Source organism: Chrysochloris asiatica, unplaced genomic scaffold, assembly GCF_000296735.1.
Source record: "Chrysochloris asiatica unplaced genomic scaffold, ChrAsi1.0 scaffold00020, whole genome shotgun sequence".
Classification (NCBI taxonomy): Eukaryota; Metazoa; Chordata; class Mammalia; order Afrosoricida; family Chrysochloridae; genus Chrysochloris; species Chrysochloris asiatica.
The window spans coordinates 16,905,280-16,923,146 of NW_006408538.1; the positions used below are offsets into that span (position 1 = coordinate 16,905,280).

Sequence of the window (17,867 nt, forward strand, 5' to 3'; positions counted from 1 at the left end):
ACAAGCAAAGCAGCAGAATGTCTCTGGGGTTTAACCAGTTCTCTAAGGGTTAAACAGTTCTTAAAGTCTTCTCTTCTGTAGAAACGAAATGCTGTTAACTTTTGATACATGGATGGTATTGCAATTATTGTAATAAGCAAAGTACATGATTTATTGAATGTAAACCTGATGATCTGCTTTGTATACCTTCACTCAATTCACAAATAAAAACTTAAAAAAAGAGAGAGAGAGAGAAGCCACGAAACAAGGTGGTCAGGCCACAGGGTTTTCAGCATGGACAAAAATACAGAAGAAAATGAAATAAACATGTTTTTACTATCAGTTGTTGTTGTTAAGTGCCGTCAAGTCACTTCCAACCCATAGCAACCCTGTACAGGGTTTCTGAGGAGCGAATGGTGAGCTTGAACTGCCAACCTTGCAGTTCAAATGGCTTGGCAGTCTGGTGTATTAACCCACACTGCCACACCAGTAAGACACTATAAATTGAAAAATATGTTCTTTATTTATGTTAAGTCTGATTTAAGAAGAATGTCAGTGTAAGAACTCTTGTTACATGTTATTTCACTGCCCAAAATTAATCTGCTTTTTTATCCAATGAAATTGCTGTCATAGAACTTGGACTCAAGAGGACATCCTATGACAGCTGATCATTATTCTGAGTGGGCACAAAATAAACTGGAGCTAAAAAGAGACGGCGTTTCCTAACATGGGTGAGAAATGTTGGGTTACAGAATGGCTATTAGTGAAAGTATGCTATATGCAAAGGGCATTTACAAAATCTTTCTGCCTTCTACCTTTTCCAAGGTCTGGCCCCAAGATGTGTTTTCTTACTATTGCTGCTCAGCATCTAGCGCTGTTAATTCACTGGTTCATTCAATTCACTTGCTATTGCAAAGTGATGATATTTTAGCTTTATCCTATCTTCTCCCTTTATGAGTTGTAACACTTTAGGAAGAGATACTTCTCTTTACCTTATTTGGCTACTACTATTTGGCTGTGTCCTGGTGTGGTACTGTGGGTTAATGCACTGGACTGCAAAGTTGGTTTGAACTACAAGGTTGGTGGTTCAAGTTCACCAGTCACTCCTTGGAAATCCTATACAAGGTCGCTGTGGGTTGGAATGGACTCAATGGCACTTAACAACAACAACTATTTGGCTCAGCCCTGGTGTGGTGCTATAGGATAAGCACTGGACTGCTAACTAAAAGGTTAGCAGTTTAAACCCACCGGCTGCTCTTAGAAATCCTATACAGTGTTCACTATGAACTGGAACTGACTTGATGTCCCACAACAACAACAACAGCTATTTGGTTACTGTTTGGTAATGAACATTAAAAAAAAAAAGTATAATGAAAAGACTAGGATGTGGAGGGAAACATGTAGAGACGAGAAGGTCTTGGTCATGAAGGAAAGCAAGTGAATGGGATGCTAACTAGAGAAAAATTTATGCTCAAAAGTGTGGTTTCTCTGAAAATTAAAGACTCTTTAAACTAGAACATAGAGACTATGTAAAAGAATGAGTAAAGAAAGAATGATGAAAAAATAAGAAAGAATAAGTGACGGAACAAAGTTCTGGAGGAGATAAGATGGGGCTGACATAGGGATAATTAGACTTGAACAAGGAAGACAGCTCTTCCTCTGAGACATTAGTGAAAGAAATAAGAATCATTGCACACATATGTAAGTCTTACAGTTACTAGAATAAGAAATTAAGGGAAGTACACCAATAGGTTGAATTTTTCTGTGAAGTATGAGACATGGTCATCTATTTAGTAGAAGGCACAAGTAGATAATGAAAATAGGTTCAAAAATACATATTTAAATTTGTGTTATTTTAGCTCCAGTTTGCAAATGGAAAGTTGACTTTAAGCAAATCTGTTTACAGAGTTAAAGGTGAACGCTCTTCTCATCTACTCAGGGCAAGAGAATAAACAAATAAACATATGCTCATAGAGCGACTAGGATATTTAATGATTGCTAATTTGAGATACACAACTATTGTTCAAAGCCATCTCATTCAGATATGGATTTAGGAAATGAGAATACATGCTCAATAATTTCATTCAGACAGATAAAAACTAGAAAGAACCTCCAAATTTCTGAAAGAAATTCTTCTTGCATATACATAAACACACACAAAAAATAACTCAAATGATCTTGTAGGATTGACAAGCTGTAGTTTAGCAACTAACAGCAAGTCCCAAAATTTTAACCTTTTGCAATTAAAGGTAATTCCCTAAATTTCACCCTTGATATGCAAAATACCTAAGGAATTTATTCTTTTGATTGCATTACTCAGATCTTCTGAATTCAAATGTCAATATCATAGGCATCATCACAAATGAAGTGCAAGTTTTCCGATGTAAACCTACTACATAGGAGCACATTCTACCAACTACATAAATGTTGACATTCACTTGAAATTTATGTGGCCTTCAAAGTGATTTGGTTTGCAGCAACATGTATATGTGTAATGGTTAGGGTTCTGTGTCAACTAAACTAGGTCAGGTTTTCCAGAGGTTTAACAGTTGGGGTGTGCTTATTCCCATGGTGATGAAACCTAATACAGGCATAGTTAACTCTATGAAGAGCAGCTATGAGCAGCCAATCAACTGAAGGGACGCTTCCTTGGGGGTGTAGCCTACTCCCAACATAATGGACACTAAGGAGGGACACTCTCTCTTCTGCTGGGAACTTGGGACTTTACAACTGTTAGAGTAAACCTCTCTCTTTTATGTTTCACTGGTTTTGTTTTTCTAGAAAACTGAGCCTAATGCCATATGTTTCCATGGAAAGTTTATTCTCCTTTTACAACCAGGCATCATAAATGAGGAAAACAGCACAGACTTGATATATATAATAACAATCAACATTATGAAGTTGCTGAAAACCGAGGCTATAAATCCTTAAAAGAGCAGAAAGTCTCATCTTTCTTCTATGGAGAAGCTGGTGGGTTTGAACTGCCGACCCTGTGGTCAGCAGTCCAGTGCCTATGCTACAGCACCACCAACATTGAGAATTAAAAAAGAATATGCTTTCCTGGTCGTTCACCCTAGACCCCTTTAACTACCTACACTGAGCTTCACATTCCAAGAGAAGCTTTGGCTTAGAATATGATGAAAATCAGCAAAGATTAAAATAATTTAAAAGTGAGTATGGACCATCTGCAATATATGATAAATGAGATTAACTGCATTATTTTACTTTAGAATTAACTATAGTTCTAATTAACTTGTAAGATTGTGTTCCATACTTTTCTATCCCTGAATCCAGATCGTTTCTTCTTTTTCTCTTCTGGATAAGACTCAAGACAAACATCTGCAGCTTTTTTCTCATGGTTGCAAACGTCACCTTCATCTTTATTCTTCCCTTCGGTCTTTAGGTTGTTTACTGATGATGGAGATTCTGCATGGGCCCTGCATGTGCAAAGAAGTGTGGATTAATCATGAAGGTCCATCATAACCACTCTCAGATATAATTTCACAAGAATAAGAGCAATGGTATTTGTGAACGATTCCACATGAATACTGCTGATATTTCCAAATGCATTCAATTATCAACAACAAGGAAAAATTGATTCTTCAATACAAGTCTCTATGGCAGATCAGAGATTGAAGCTGGCAATTTATTCAATGAAGATTTCCTAAATTCCTCCATCAAGGTAATGCCTCTGCTTCAAACTCTTCCGCTATTTAGTGTCTGAGCCAACTTGCAATTTATCCTGGTGTGGCACTGTAGGATAAGCACTGGACTGCTAACCAGAAGGTCAGTGTTTCAAACCCACCAGCTGCTCCTCGGAAACTCTACACAGTCTTGCTATGAGTAGGAACCAACTTATGTCACTCAACAACAACAATAGCTACTTAAATTTTCCTAGAATCTATATTGCTCTCCAACTACTAGGTTGAATCAAATGAAGTAGGTTTCTCTTTGGATCAAAAACTGCCAAATACCAGCAATGTTAAACAGTTCAGCAGAATAAATTAATTAACAAGAGCCTAAGCGCTGTACTTGTCTTTTGCTTTATAAACCAGTGCTTTCCAGAGAAATCATGCGATGTATTCATGACCGATGAAGAAATGTCAACAGAAGTCTTCATCTATGTTTACCAAAAGAGGGGCTGGAAACGAGTATGCAGAGGTATTGTAAGATAAAAGTCTTAACTATTCCTTTCACATAACCATTCAGGGAACATATAAATCAACAGTCTTTATTTGATTTACTTGCAAATAATGTTTTCTAAACACTAACAAAGACAAAAACTTATTTAAATTTCTAAGCAAAAAACTACTATTGATTTTTCAAAAGCTAAAGCCTAAAAATAAACAAGTTTTTAAAGCCCAACAAGAAAATACCACATTGACTTAAGCTTCTTTCAAATCTGGTTCAAAAGCAACCTTTGATCTTAATTCAAATTTCCTTTCGGTCTTGATCAGTGTGATCAAGTGTGAGCCTGTGGTTAGCAGTCCAGTGCTTATCCTACAGTGCCACACCAGGATAAATGAAACACTGCCTGGTCCTGCAATCTATGAATATATTCATATACTTTCTTCTCCTTTAATTTGTTGATGTAATAAATGTTTTTTCTTATTCTCTGATTTTGAACTGTCATATGAATAGGATAAGCTATATTACGTCATGATATTGCAGTATTTCTTCATTGTACTGTGCTATGTTGTATTATAGGGTCGCTATGAGTCAGTACTGACTCGATGGTACCTAACAACAACAACAATATTTAAAGATGCTAAAAAGGTTTCTAAGAAAATTCATCATTCATTATACATAAAATAGGGGGAAGGGGAATTGCTTAGAATGCTGCCAAAACCCACCAGTAAATGCCATATTATGTAACAGAACACTGATATCAATGCTACTTAATTATGGCACAATGAAGGAATTATTATTGTTATTATTCAACACTAATTCTGAGCTATTTAGCAAAAGACATATGAAAAAAGTAGTGTACAGAAAAAGTATTTAAAATTATAACTACTACTGTAATATATGGAGTCCTGGTATGGCACTGTAGGATAAACACTGAACTGTAGCTAATTACCCACCAGCTGTTCCTTGGAAACTCTATACAGGGTTGCAATGAGTCAGAACCAACTCAATGGTACTTAATAATAACAACAATCTTAATACATCATGGGGCCAAAGTATCTCCTTGAAAGACCAATGATACAAATTAGATGGCAACGTAATTATTTTGTGAAATACCTGTGACATACAATTTGTGATATAATAAACTATAAAAAGAGAAAATATAAATGCTATATAGAAATATATACAAATTTAAAAATATATATACAAATAAAAATATAAAACATGTTGCTGTTAAGTACTGTTGAGTCATAGTGACCCTGCATAGGGTTTCCAAGGAGCAGCTGGTGGGTCTGAAATGCTGAACTACCGACCTTTTGGTTCATGTTGTTGTTGTTGTTAAGTGCCGTCGAGTCAGTTCCAACCATAGCGACCCTGTACAGGGTTTCCGAGGGTGTAATTCTTTATGGGAGTAGAAAGCCTCATCTTTCTCCCGCAGAGGGGCTGGTAGTTTCGAACCACTGACCTTAAGGTTCATAGTACAGTGAAATAAGAGGCTCAAAAATGGAAATGTCATGGTTCTTCAGGCTAGGTTCATATAAAATGTTGTCTGTCACACAAGATATTCTACAAGGGAAAGCAGGGGATTGTACAGTCGGGATGCTTTTCATTAAATATTAACATTCCAACAGCAATTATTCTAAATTTCCTTTATATATGTATGAATCAGTGAGTTTCAACTTTGGAGTTTTTAGCTTCCAGGACACATTAGACTGGAGACATTTTTGTTTGTCTTAATAGGGAATGCTATAGACCAGAAGGCTGCTAAACAATACAATCTTCCACAACAAAAAATTAACAGGCACAGAATGTCCACAGTGCAAATGCTGAGACACTCAGAGTCCAATATTTATAGCTGTGGTGTGGTTTAATTGACTTTCGTACTGTAAAAGAGGCTTTATAAGCAGTGTTGTTGTTGTTAAGCGCTGTTGCGTCTGTTCTGAACACTGTGACCCTATATACGGTTTCCGAGGCTGTAAATCTTCACAGGAACAGAAAGCTTCATCTTTGTCCTGTGGAATGACTAGCAGATTCGAACTGCTGATCTTTTGGTTGGTTAGCAGTATAGCTTATAATCGACTACACTACCAGGGCTCCCTGCTTATTCTAGTAGCAAAGGAAAATGTTCACATATGACTACTTGTTGTTGTTAAGTGCTGTTCCTTCAGTCTGTTCTGACTCATAGCCACCCTGTATAGGGTTTCTGAGGGAGGAACTGGTGAGTTTGAGTGGTCAACCTTGTGGTTTAAATTGACCTTAGGATCGAGTGCTCATCCTACAGCACCACACCAGGAATATTAGTTACAGATTTATAATTTTGAAATCATTAAAAAAAAAAAAAGGTATTTATGTGTATAAACAGAGTCCTGGTATGGTGTTGTAGGATAAAAACTGGACTGCAAACCACAAAGTCAGCGGTTCAAACCTACAGCTACTTCTTGGAAACCCTATACAGTGTCTCTATGAGTCAGAACCAACTCCAAGGCACTTACCAACAACAACATGTGCATAAATAGAATGGAGATGTATACATAATACATATATGTATTTGTTGATCTTGAGACTTACAGAGGATTTATTTGAACACTCATAAACTGCTTATTTAAGAATGGATATATTTCTTTTCGGCTACAGTTTTCAGACTAAATAAAAGGCAATTACTTTATAATTTTTTTTCACAAGCAGAAAGCAAAAATATTCAGGCTTTACTTTCCACTTTAGTTTACTGACACTCAAAAAATTCTATGAATATTTATAATACCTTAATGTAGAGTCCTTGTGTGGCATTGCGCGTTAATGCCCTGGACTGCAAGGTAGGTAGGTTTGAACCATAAGGTTGGTGGGCAAAGCTCATTAACTGCTTCTCAGAACTCTATACAGGGTCGCTATGAGATGGAACTAACTCGACAGCACTTAACAACAACAATGTAGATAGAGCTGGATAGAGTACTGGTGTGGTGCTGTAGGATTAAGCACTGGACTGCTAGCTACAGAGTCAGCAGTTCAAACCCACCAGCTATACTTTGGAAACCCTATAAAAGGTCTCTATAAATTGGAACCAATTTGACAAACCCTAGGAAGCACTTCTACCCTGACCTATATGAGGTATTCGACTCAGTGGTCCTGGGTTTCGTTTGTGTGTGTGTTTTTAATGTTTTATTGTGAATTATGTGATAGTTTACAAGGGAGAACATTAGTTTTACATTCATTCTATCGTATATTGTCTCTCATTGCCATGGTTACAATCCCCTCCATGCAATCCTTCCCCATCCCCCCACCCCCGTAACCTACATTTTTTAAAATGTAGAAGAAAATGCATGCTAAAAACTCTAACTCTAAAATACAGTAAATGTTGTTTTATTTATTTAAAGTAAGCCCTGAGGATATTTTTTCTTGATCTACTTGGAGATTATGATTTCTCATTACTACATAAGATGCTAAGCAAAGTTCCTGGGAGTTGGGGTCAGAGTACCAGGAAAAACAAAGGCAGAGAAGTTTTCCTTTTGTTTTGTTTAATGACGTCAATGTGATGAAAAAGAAAATGTCGAGTTACTTATTGTATAAATTACTCAGCATCTATCTGATTAAACAGACTAGTCTGGTTTTCTGTGCATGGCTACAAATATTTCACCTACAGGTATATTTGAAAAAAAAAAAGCTTTCCTTATTTTCTATGTTCTTTTCTTTTCTTTTTTCCATCTGTCATTAACTCTTCTCTTTATCATTTTCTTCTCTTTTCTTTTTTTAAATATAAGATCTTTTACTTGCCAGTTGTTCTCTAAGTTACAAATCATTATTTTATCTATAAACTTTAAAGCTTCTCTGGGAGCCTTCTAAAATCTACTAAAAAACATATGTTAATGTATTTTGCTACTGATGTATGTCAAATGTTCCCTAAGTTGCATTATGGGAAAACAACCATTTTCAAGTCATATGGATTAAAGAAGTGGATAAGATATTAACTAATACATCAACCTTGGAAAATTATATTCTATGGAGAGGAAGGAAGGACATGGAGACAACTAAGATGAAGGTGCTAAGGATACAAGAATATTTTCAGCAATTTCATTTTTAGCAATCCTGTCCTATCTGAATCAACACACAATTCCTCTCGTTCAATACAGCAAGCAAATACTGAGGATTCACTATGGAAAAGGCAATGAGTTAAATGTCAAAGGATGTAAAGATGAAGTCAATATACCCACTCCTCAGTTACTGATATAGTTAAGTTCCAAAGACAAAGTCTTTATGCAAAAATCAGTGTTCAAACCCAAGAGCCGCTCCTAGAAAACCCTATACAGGGTTGCTATGAGTCAGAACCGACTTTATGGTACTTAACAACAACCAATAACTGTATATACTTTATAAAAACAAATCTCTAGCAGTAGGACTTTTTCTTCTGTATATGATAAAGCTCTCTATATAACTTCACAGAATATGAAAAGATAACCTACAGAAAGGGAGAGAAATATTTGCAAATCATCTCTGATAAGCATTAATATCCAGAATATATAAAGAATCCTTACAACTCAACAACAAAAAAATTATTTAATGGACCAAGGATTTGAATAGGCATTTACTGAAAGAAAATGGCCAACAAGCACATGAAAAGATGTTAACATTAATCTAACATTGGTCGGTAAAGAAATGCAAACCCAAACCACAATGCTACACTATTTCGTACCCACTGTGGGCTAACAGAGTTGACTGCAAGTTGGTTTGAACTGCGAGGTCAGTGGTTCACAAGCTCACCAGCTGCTCCTGGGAAACCCTATAACGAGTCGCTATGAGTTGGAATCAACTCAGCAGCATTTAACAACAACATGATGGTGTTGGGGTCCTGGTGTGGTGCTGAAGGCTAAGCACTGGACCTCAAAGTCTGTCTGAACTGCAAGGTTGGTGGTCCAAACCCACCAGCTGCTCCTTGGAAACAATATACAGTGTTACTATGAGACAGAATCGTTGCACTTAACAACAACAACAATGATGGTTTGGGGAAGCATCGTGGCTCCACATGATAAGTACTAGACTGCAAACAACAAGGTCCGCAGTTCAAGCCCACCAGCTGCTGCACGGGAGAAAGATGAGGCTTTCTGCTACAGCAAAGATTTTAAAAGCCTCGGAAACCCTATACAGGGTCACTATGAGTCAGAACCAACTTGAAGGCACATAGCAACAGCAATGATGGGTTTAGAGAGTCCTGGTGTCATTCTGTAGGAAAAACACAAGACTGCTAATCACAGTGTTGGTGCTTCAAACCTGTCAGCTGCACCTTAGAAACCCTATACAGGGTCACTATGAATCAGAACTGACTCAACCGCACTTAACAACAACACCATGATGCTTCTAATCTTGTCCCCCAGCCCCCTCCTCCTTGAAAAGGAAGGAAAGAAAAATTACAAGTATTGGCAAGAAAGTGGAGAAACAGGAACCTTCACACATTGCTGATGGCATTGTAAAACGAGGCAGTTGCTGTGGACAAAAGTCTGGTAGTTCCTTAAAAAGTTAAATATAGATTTACCTTATGACCCAGAAATGCCACTCCTAGACGTGCATCCAAGAGAGATGAAAACAGACATCCACACAGGAACTTGTATAGGGATGTTTATAGCAACTTTATTCATAATAGAGGCAAGTTGGAGACAACATAAATATTCCCAAGAATGGATGAACCAATAAATTGTGGCATATACATGCAATGGAATTTTATTAAGTCATAAAAAGGAGTGAAATTCTAATGCATGCTATGATATGCATGAAACTTGAAAACATGATGCTAAATGAAGGAGGTCAGTCACAAAGTACCACATACAGCAAAGTCCCACTTATATGAAATAGCCAGAAAAGCCAATTAGTAGAAACAGAAAGCAGACTAGTAGTCAGCAGGGGGTGATAACAGGTAAGAAAGAGTGTTCTTCTGGGGTGATAAAAGACTTTGAAACTTGACAGTGGTGGTGGTTACACAACATTGTGAATACACTAAATGTCATAAAATTACACATTTTATAATAGCTGACTGTTACGTGAATTACATCTCCATTAAATAATGACTTGCTCAAGGTAAATCAGAAAAATATAGCTATTATCAGTGTCACGAATTATCAAAAGTTATGTGTTTTTAATATGAATGGGAGAAGGGCAAAAATATCCAGATAATTGAAGAGAAGCACCACTACATTTTGAGATCAAGTTCGTCAAGTGAATAATGCGAAACAAACGGAATAAACTTCAGAACAGCAAAGTTTTGATTGTAGGACCCAGAAACTGCTCATTCAACATCCGAATTTAAACTTGCTTTAAAGAACACAGCATGGAGCATCTAACAATACTTCTAGCTACTACTATTCGAGATAGCTTGAAATCTGAGGTTATAACAATAACTTAGTTTATTACAACAAAATCTTGATAAAACCATAGGCGTTAAATTCTTTAAGGATATAATTACAAATCACTTTTCAAATAGAAATGCATATACACTGTCCCACCCCTAACTTGGCTAACTTAAGTATACACAAAGATTAAGGTATAACATAAATACATACATATATGAGCCCTGGTGCCATATTGGATTTATGCACTGGGCTGCTAATCACGAGGTCTGCCGTTTGAATATACCAGCCTTTCCAAGGGAGAAAGAGGAGGACTTATGCTCTCGTAAAGATTTACAGCTTCAAAAACCCTATGTAGGGTTGCTATGAGTTGGAAATGATTCAATGGCAGTGGGTGGTGGGTGTATTACATGGTTTCAAAAAGTTCATGTAATTCAGGATAAACCACCCCTCTAAGACTGAAACTCAAAGGGAACACATGAGCATGTAAGCTTGCTGGCGACCACACTGGTCTACTGGTGAGTGGAAGAGGGGAAAGGCAGTAATAAAGAAATGGGCTGAGTTCAATCACGTTCCATAGACTCCCGCTGGCTTGGAGATGAGACAGAAGAGGAAGGGCTGGTTTGTCCAAAATGCCATGAGACCTGGGGACACCTGAGCCCATGGACAAGGACATAGTCACAGAGGGCTAGAGTTGAGAGTGAAGCATCCAGCTGATATGAAGTGAGGGGAGACGTAAAAAAACACCCAGACTTGCAGATATTACCCATTAGACCTACCCTTGATGGCTTGACAATCAGAACTCGACTAGAGAAGATTAAAAAAAAAAATTTTGGATAAAGGAAACAAGGGTAAATTGCTACAATTTGATGAACTTGATCTATACTCATTAATGTAGTAGCTCAAAATACCAACAGAGAGGGAAGGGGTCTTCACATCAAGTATCAATGCTATACCTTCTGTATACAGGGTAGATAGGGATGGGCAACTTAGACATTAGTTACCTAAAATGAGGGGGCGATAAATGAATGAAGTGACTTGACTGGCTTACAAGTTTTCAAGAGGGAGTATAGTTTAAAAGTGTACTGGTGTAAAAGTGTGCAGGGGAAGACAGAGTCCCCACTGAATAGTTTTCATCTCATCTAGATGGATCTGGTGAAAAGAAATGGGGATAAGATTCTTATAATTCAATAGTAACTGTTATCATGACTAATTGCGTCTGTCACAATTGTAAAGGTAGAAGTTTTGTAACAAAAACGGGGGAGTAGTTAATCTTACAGTCCAGAAAAAGAGGACCCTAGGACCACCAGGGGGAAGAGCACAAGTGGAATGCAGGATCCTATCCACAGAAGCAACACCAAAGATGGAGGCAGAGATGGGGACATGGAGAGAGGGAGCAGCTGAGGACTCTAGACTCATGGGAAGAGAGGGACTGAGTGCTGGTGGCCAGGAGGCAGGCTTACAGAATGTGCCCTTTAGTGGTGTAAATTATTATATATGCCTGAATGTTAAAAAAAAAAAAAGAAGAAGAAGAAAGAGCTAAAATGAATAGTGAGAAATGCTGTTAACTGATGGTACATGGGGGATTATAATCATTGTAATGAAACAAAGTATATGATTTGTTGAATGCAAAACTGATGATCTGCCCTATAAACTTTCACTCAATTCACAATAAAAACTTGAAAAAGAAAAGCTCATGGAAAATGGAATTCAAAGGTAATGGAGTAAGTCCCCTCATATTAGTAAGTACACTTGCTCACATCCTACAAGACACATTAAATATAAAATGAAGAAAATGATGATTCATCCTAGAAAAGTAGAAAGAAGAAATTTTTTTTTTTTTTGTCTGCCAACAAAGAAAAGAAGGAGGGGTGGAGGGGTGGTGGATATTTATTTAATCAATAGTCCTGGTGTGGCACTGTCGGATAATCACTCATCCACAAGGCCGATTTGAACCACAGGTCAGAGTTTCAAAACCACCAGCCGCTCCTCAGAAACCCTATATAGGGCTGCTATGAGTTGGAACCTACTCAATAGCACTTAACAACAACAACAACCTAAATATAGGAAAAGAAAAGAGCTAAAGCAGTCTGACTGCAGCCGGGTTTTACTGGTCAGCTAGGAGGCACGTAATGTATTCATTCATTCAAAATCATTCAACAAAATTTATTATGAGCCCATCCTGGACAGTATAACTCTCAGAGTAATGTCAGATTGTGGAATCTGTGAATGAATCAACTTAACAGCAATGTAAAGAAACATAGACACACAATGAATAAGAAGATGAGCTGCTAGTATTCTATTTTCACTTTATCCTTATTGCCTTTAGTACATAGAACTTAAAACTTCCTGCATGAACTGTAAATTTCTTAGCTTCCATGAGGTTTTACTATCTATTATGATACCTTCAAATATTCACATTAAGGTTTGAACAAACATTCACTAGATATGTTACCTTGGGAAGGTAATAATTAAAGGGAAAACAATCAATTGAACTGATCATATGAAAAGAATAAGGAAAGCAATCATATGATCATCTCAATAAATACAAAAAAAGCATCTGACAAAATTCATTATTTAAACAAACAAACACAACACCACTCTCAGCAAATAAAGAATAGAAGAAAATTACTTCAACCTGATAAAGGTCATCTATTAAAATTCCACAGATTGAACATTTCCCCCTTAGGACTGGGAACTAGACAGGGATGACCATTCTCAGCACTTCTATTTTACATTATTAAACTGGAAATCATTGCAAATGCAATGTAGCATGGAGGGGTAAAAGGCCTATAGATTGGAAAGGAAGGTATGAAACTGTCTTATTTTTTTCAGGCAACAGGAATGTGTACACAGCAAAGTCTAAGAAACTTAAGAAAAGAAACAGTACTAGAGTACCTTGTGTGTCCTGGTGTAGCACACTATAGGATGAGCACTGAAATGATAACCACAAGGTCAGCAGCTTAAACCCACCAGCTGTTCTTTGGAAACCCTATAAAGGGTCGCTATGAGGCAGAATGGACTCCAAGGCACTTAACAACAACAACACACACATACATATATAAATATATGTATAAATCAATGGGATTTCTATTTACAATCAATGAAATAACAACCCAATTTTTAAAATGGGCAAAGGATATAAATAGTCATTTCTCCAAAGACTATACACAAATGGCCAATAATAACTGAAAATGTACTTGACATTAAACATTAAAACCCCCAAAAACGAAACAAAAAAGCCCAAGCCTACTGTTGTCAAATTGATTCTGACTCACAGCGATGTATAGGACAGAGTACAACTGCCCCACAGGGTTTCCAAGGGTGTCAGTCTTCATGGAAGCACACTGCCACATCACCACTGACCTTTCAGATTACACCCCAGCACTGTCACCTAGTACTATGCTCCTAGGGCTCCTTCATTAGCCATCAGGGAGATCAAATCAAAATCATGTTGACATACCACTTCACATTCACTAGGATGGCTACAATCAAAACACAAAATGAAATATGTTGGTGAGGACATGGAGAAATTGGAACCCTCATTAAGTGCTGACTATGTTGGCATTTCCTCAAAAGGTGAAACATAGAGATACCATGTTGCTGTTGTTGCTAATTGCCACCAAGTCAGTTGCGACTCACAGAGATCCTGTATCGCGTTTCCAATGAGCGGCTGGTAGGTCTGAACTGCTGATCTTGCAGTTAGCAGTCTACTGCTAATCCTAAAGTGCCTCCAGAGATACCATATGACCCAGCAATCCTGCTCTTAAAATATTATACTCAAGAGAAATGAAAACATATATTCATATAGAAACAAAATAAAACAACATTATTCAAAATAGCCAAAAGTTGAAAGAAACGTGAAAAACAAGCACGGAAGACTACACAGGGGGCCTGGTGTGATGCAGTTGTTGCTGTTGTTGTTATGTGCCGTGGAGTCAGTTCCAACTCAGAGCAACCCTGTACAGGGTTTCCGAGGCTATAAATCTTTACAGGAGCAGAAAGTCTCATCTTTCTCCCGCAGAACAGCTGGTAGTTTCGAACTGCTGACCCTGAGGTTTGCAGCCCAATTCGTAACCACTACGCTACCAGAGCTCCTTGGTGTGATGCATTATAAAGTCAGCAGTTCAAACCTCAGCTGCTCCTCAGAAACCATATACAGAGTCACTGTGAGTCAGAATTGACTAGATGGCTCTTAACAACCACCACAATAATTTAGCCATCGTGGTGGTGGCAGTGTGCTCAAAGAAGGCAACTTGTTTGTTTTTAAATGGGTAATTTGAATAAATACTTCACAAGAGAGGACACGCACCATTAGTCATCAGGTAAAATACAAGTTAAAACCACAATGATGTTGTAAAACATTCACCAGAATGCCAAAATAAAAAACACAGAAAATACCAAACACTGGGGTGCTAAGTGCAGGGTCTAGTTCGAATCCACCAGCCAATCCACAAGAGAAAGCTGAAGCTGTCCTGCTCCCATCAAGATTTAAAGCCTCAGAAACCTAATGGAAAAGCTCTACTCTGTTTTACAGGGCGCCATGGTCAGAATTGACCCGATGGCAGTGGGGAGTTAGTAAGTTACAGTCTTACGCAATGCTGATGTTGTTGTTAAGAGCTGTTGAGTTGGTTCTGACTGATAACGACCCCATACAGGGTTTTTGAAGAGTGGCTGGTGAACTTGAACTGCCAACCCTGAGGTTCAAACTGACTTTGCAGTCCAGAGCATTAGCCTATAGCGCCACACCAGGCATATGTAATGGTACAAACACACTGAAAAACTGGCAATTTTGTATAAAATTAAACTATATTTAGCATATGACCAATCAATTACATTGGCCAAATATAAGAAATGGAAACGTACATATAAATTTCAAAGCAGTTTTAATTAATAATAGCTAAAACCTGGAAACAACCTAAATGTCCTTTAACTGGCAAATCAGTAAACAAATTGTGATATATTCCCACAAAAAAATCCTATCCACTTATAAAGGACACTAACTCCTGATACAAATAAATCTCAAGAATAGTAGGCTGAATGACAGAAGCCACATTCCCCAAAGCCATTTTTTACGGTTTCATTACATTAAGTTTTGGAAAGGTAGAACTAATCTATAATGATAAAAAGAGATCAATGATTGCTGAGGACACTGGGCGTGTGAGAATGGTTGACAAGAGGCCTCAGAGAACTTTATAAATTGATGGAAACTTTCTACATCTTGGCTGAGGGGTGGTCATATAAGTACATACATGTCAAAATTCAGCAAACTATATACTTAAAATGGGTTTATTCTGTTTTTTAACAATTATTCTTCAACAGAACTTATTTAAAACAAAGATAAAAAGCATGCTTCTTGAGATAACGAAATATAATGATAGCAACTTGAGGACAGAGTGAAGCAAGTGAAAGATAAAAAGCAGAAGTGGCAAAGTTAGAAAATCATACCTATGCATTTTAAGAAAGAGAAGACAATGGATCAACACTTTCTCTCTTTCCTCTAGGAAAGTTTCAATAACTAGTAAGGAAATTGTGAAATGACAAGTGTATCAAGGTTCATTGTTAATTGTCCCTGGATGGCACAAATGGTTAAACACTGGCCTACTAAGCAAAAGGATGGTGATTCAATCCCACCTACCCAAATGTGCCTCAGCAGACAGGCCTGGCGAGCTGTTTCTGAAAAGTCACGGTTTTGAAATCTTATTCTGTATATACAGGGTCAAAAATGACTCAACAGCAATTGACAACGACAATTAATTTCATATAGCTACAGAATTTTAACATCTTAGCATTCATTTTTCTAAGCTACTACTGCCATCTCCATCCCTTTATTGAAACTGTTCAGCAGAAAAGACAGGCAGGCCTTGAAGCAGAATGTCTCCTACATATTGCCTTGGCACGATGGCTGAATTCTTTTACACATCTTGTTTCACATATAACTATCATCAATTTAAAGTCATTTGGGATGAGATTCTGATAGAAAGTTTAGCCAGAATCAACTCCTTTCTCACAACAGAGACAACTGGAAGAAGAAAAGTACACATAAGAAAAAGATATTCGAGTAACACTCACCTCTTCCACAAGATGCCAGTACTTGCAGTTACCGCAGACGCTCCGAGGAAAGCCACCATCATTAGTCGTCTCCTGACCTGGGTGGGCTGTGATCCTCCATGGTACCATCGAGAGCCCAACGCCAGTTCGGCCAACTTAGAAAGTGAGCTGAGACGAAACATCCTGTGGACAAAGAGTTGAAATGTTACTCCTAGCTAGTGGGGATAGAAGTGCAGAGATGATGACGATTTCATCAATATTACCAACAAACACAGATTAAATATTTACTCAATGGCAGACACAAACAACAAGCCCATGAAAAAGGCACTGACTATCAAACCAGTACTTTAGTCAAGGGCCAATTTTTATGAAGTGTCGTCAAGTCAGTTTCAAGTCACAGTGACCCCTGTATAGGGTTTCTGAGGAGTAGCTGGCAGGTTTGAACAGTCCAGGGCTGATTCTACAGCACCACACCAGGAGTCCCAAGGGCCAATTGTTGTTGTTGCTAAGTGCCATTGAGTTGGTTCCAACCCACAGTGATCCTGTATAGGGTTTCCGAGGAGTAGCTCGTGAGCTTGAACCACCGACCTTGAGGTTCACACTGAATTGCATTAACTGTCCAGAGCATTAATCCACAGTGCCATGCCAAGACTAATTAGGAGAAAGAAATCACATGGCAATCTGAACAGGGAAAGTTTAATATAAAGACTCATTTGTTATAACAGGGGAGTAACTACTAAGAGATGAAGAGAAAGCAGATACAGGAGGCAGTCACTCCTAGAGCCAATGAAGAGCACCAAGAAAGGCACAACGCTGACAGAGGGCTACTCCTGATGGTGCAGAGCGCTTGCCCTTTTGGAAAGCAAAGCCAGGTGTGTCCGGCAGACCTGGCTGGGAGCTGTCCTCCGTGATGACAGAGGGAGCTGTCTAAAGGACGGTGCCATTCCATGTCACTTGCTGGGGAAGTATCCATTAGGGTGCAAGTGGCTGAGGCCACAATCTGGGCCTCACTGGGACGCTGCCTGTGGGATGCTGCGCTGATTGCTCTTGAGAGCCACATGCACTGCTGGCCACAGAATCACCTACAGGACGGATAGGGGACCCTGGGCATCATCACAGGATAAACTGCACCCTTTCTTTTCCTTTTTTGTTTTAATTGGCTTTGTCAGAATTTTGATTTATATCTGAAACATAAGTCCTAGCTAAGCAAAATCTAGCACCAAACAGATGCATTACTTTTTTCTGTCACTTTCCCTCCCCCCTGCCCCTGATTGATTCTTAAATTAATAGTTTCCAAACCTATACATGTGTTCACATACGTAACACTGATTTGGGCTACCACGAAAACCAGCATGACTAAAACACACACATACATGGAAA

General features: G+C 38.1%; 1 protein-coding gene across 3 annotated transcripts in view; it reads right to left on the reverse strand.

The window, feature by feature from the left end:
- Nucleotides 1–16,674, reverse strand: part of MICU1 (mitochondrial calcium uptake 1) — a 184,461-nt gene extending 167,787 nt beyond the window's left edge. For 2 of the 3 annotated variants that reach the window (XM_006835875.1, XM_006835877.1), the window contains exons 1-2: nt 16,509–16,669; nt 3,254–3,416 (exon numbers count right to left, since the gene is read on the reverse strand). In XM_006835875.1, coding sequence (XP_006835938.1) covers nt 3,254–3,416; nt 16,509–16,669 — 324 coding nt within the window. Of the gene's footprint in view, nt 1–3,253; nt 3,417–16,508 lie in introns of all 3 variants that reach the window. The other variant, XM_006835876.1, reaches the window with a different exon arrangement.
- Nucleotides 16,675–17,867: the final 1,193 nt, after the last annotated feature.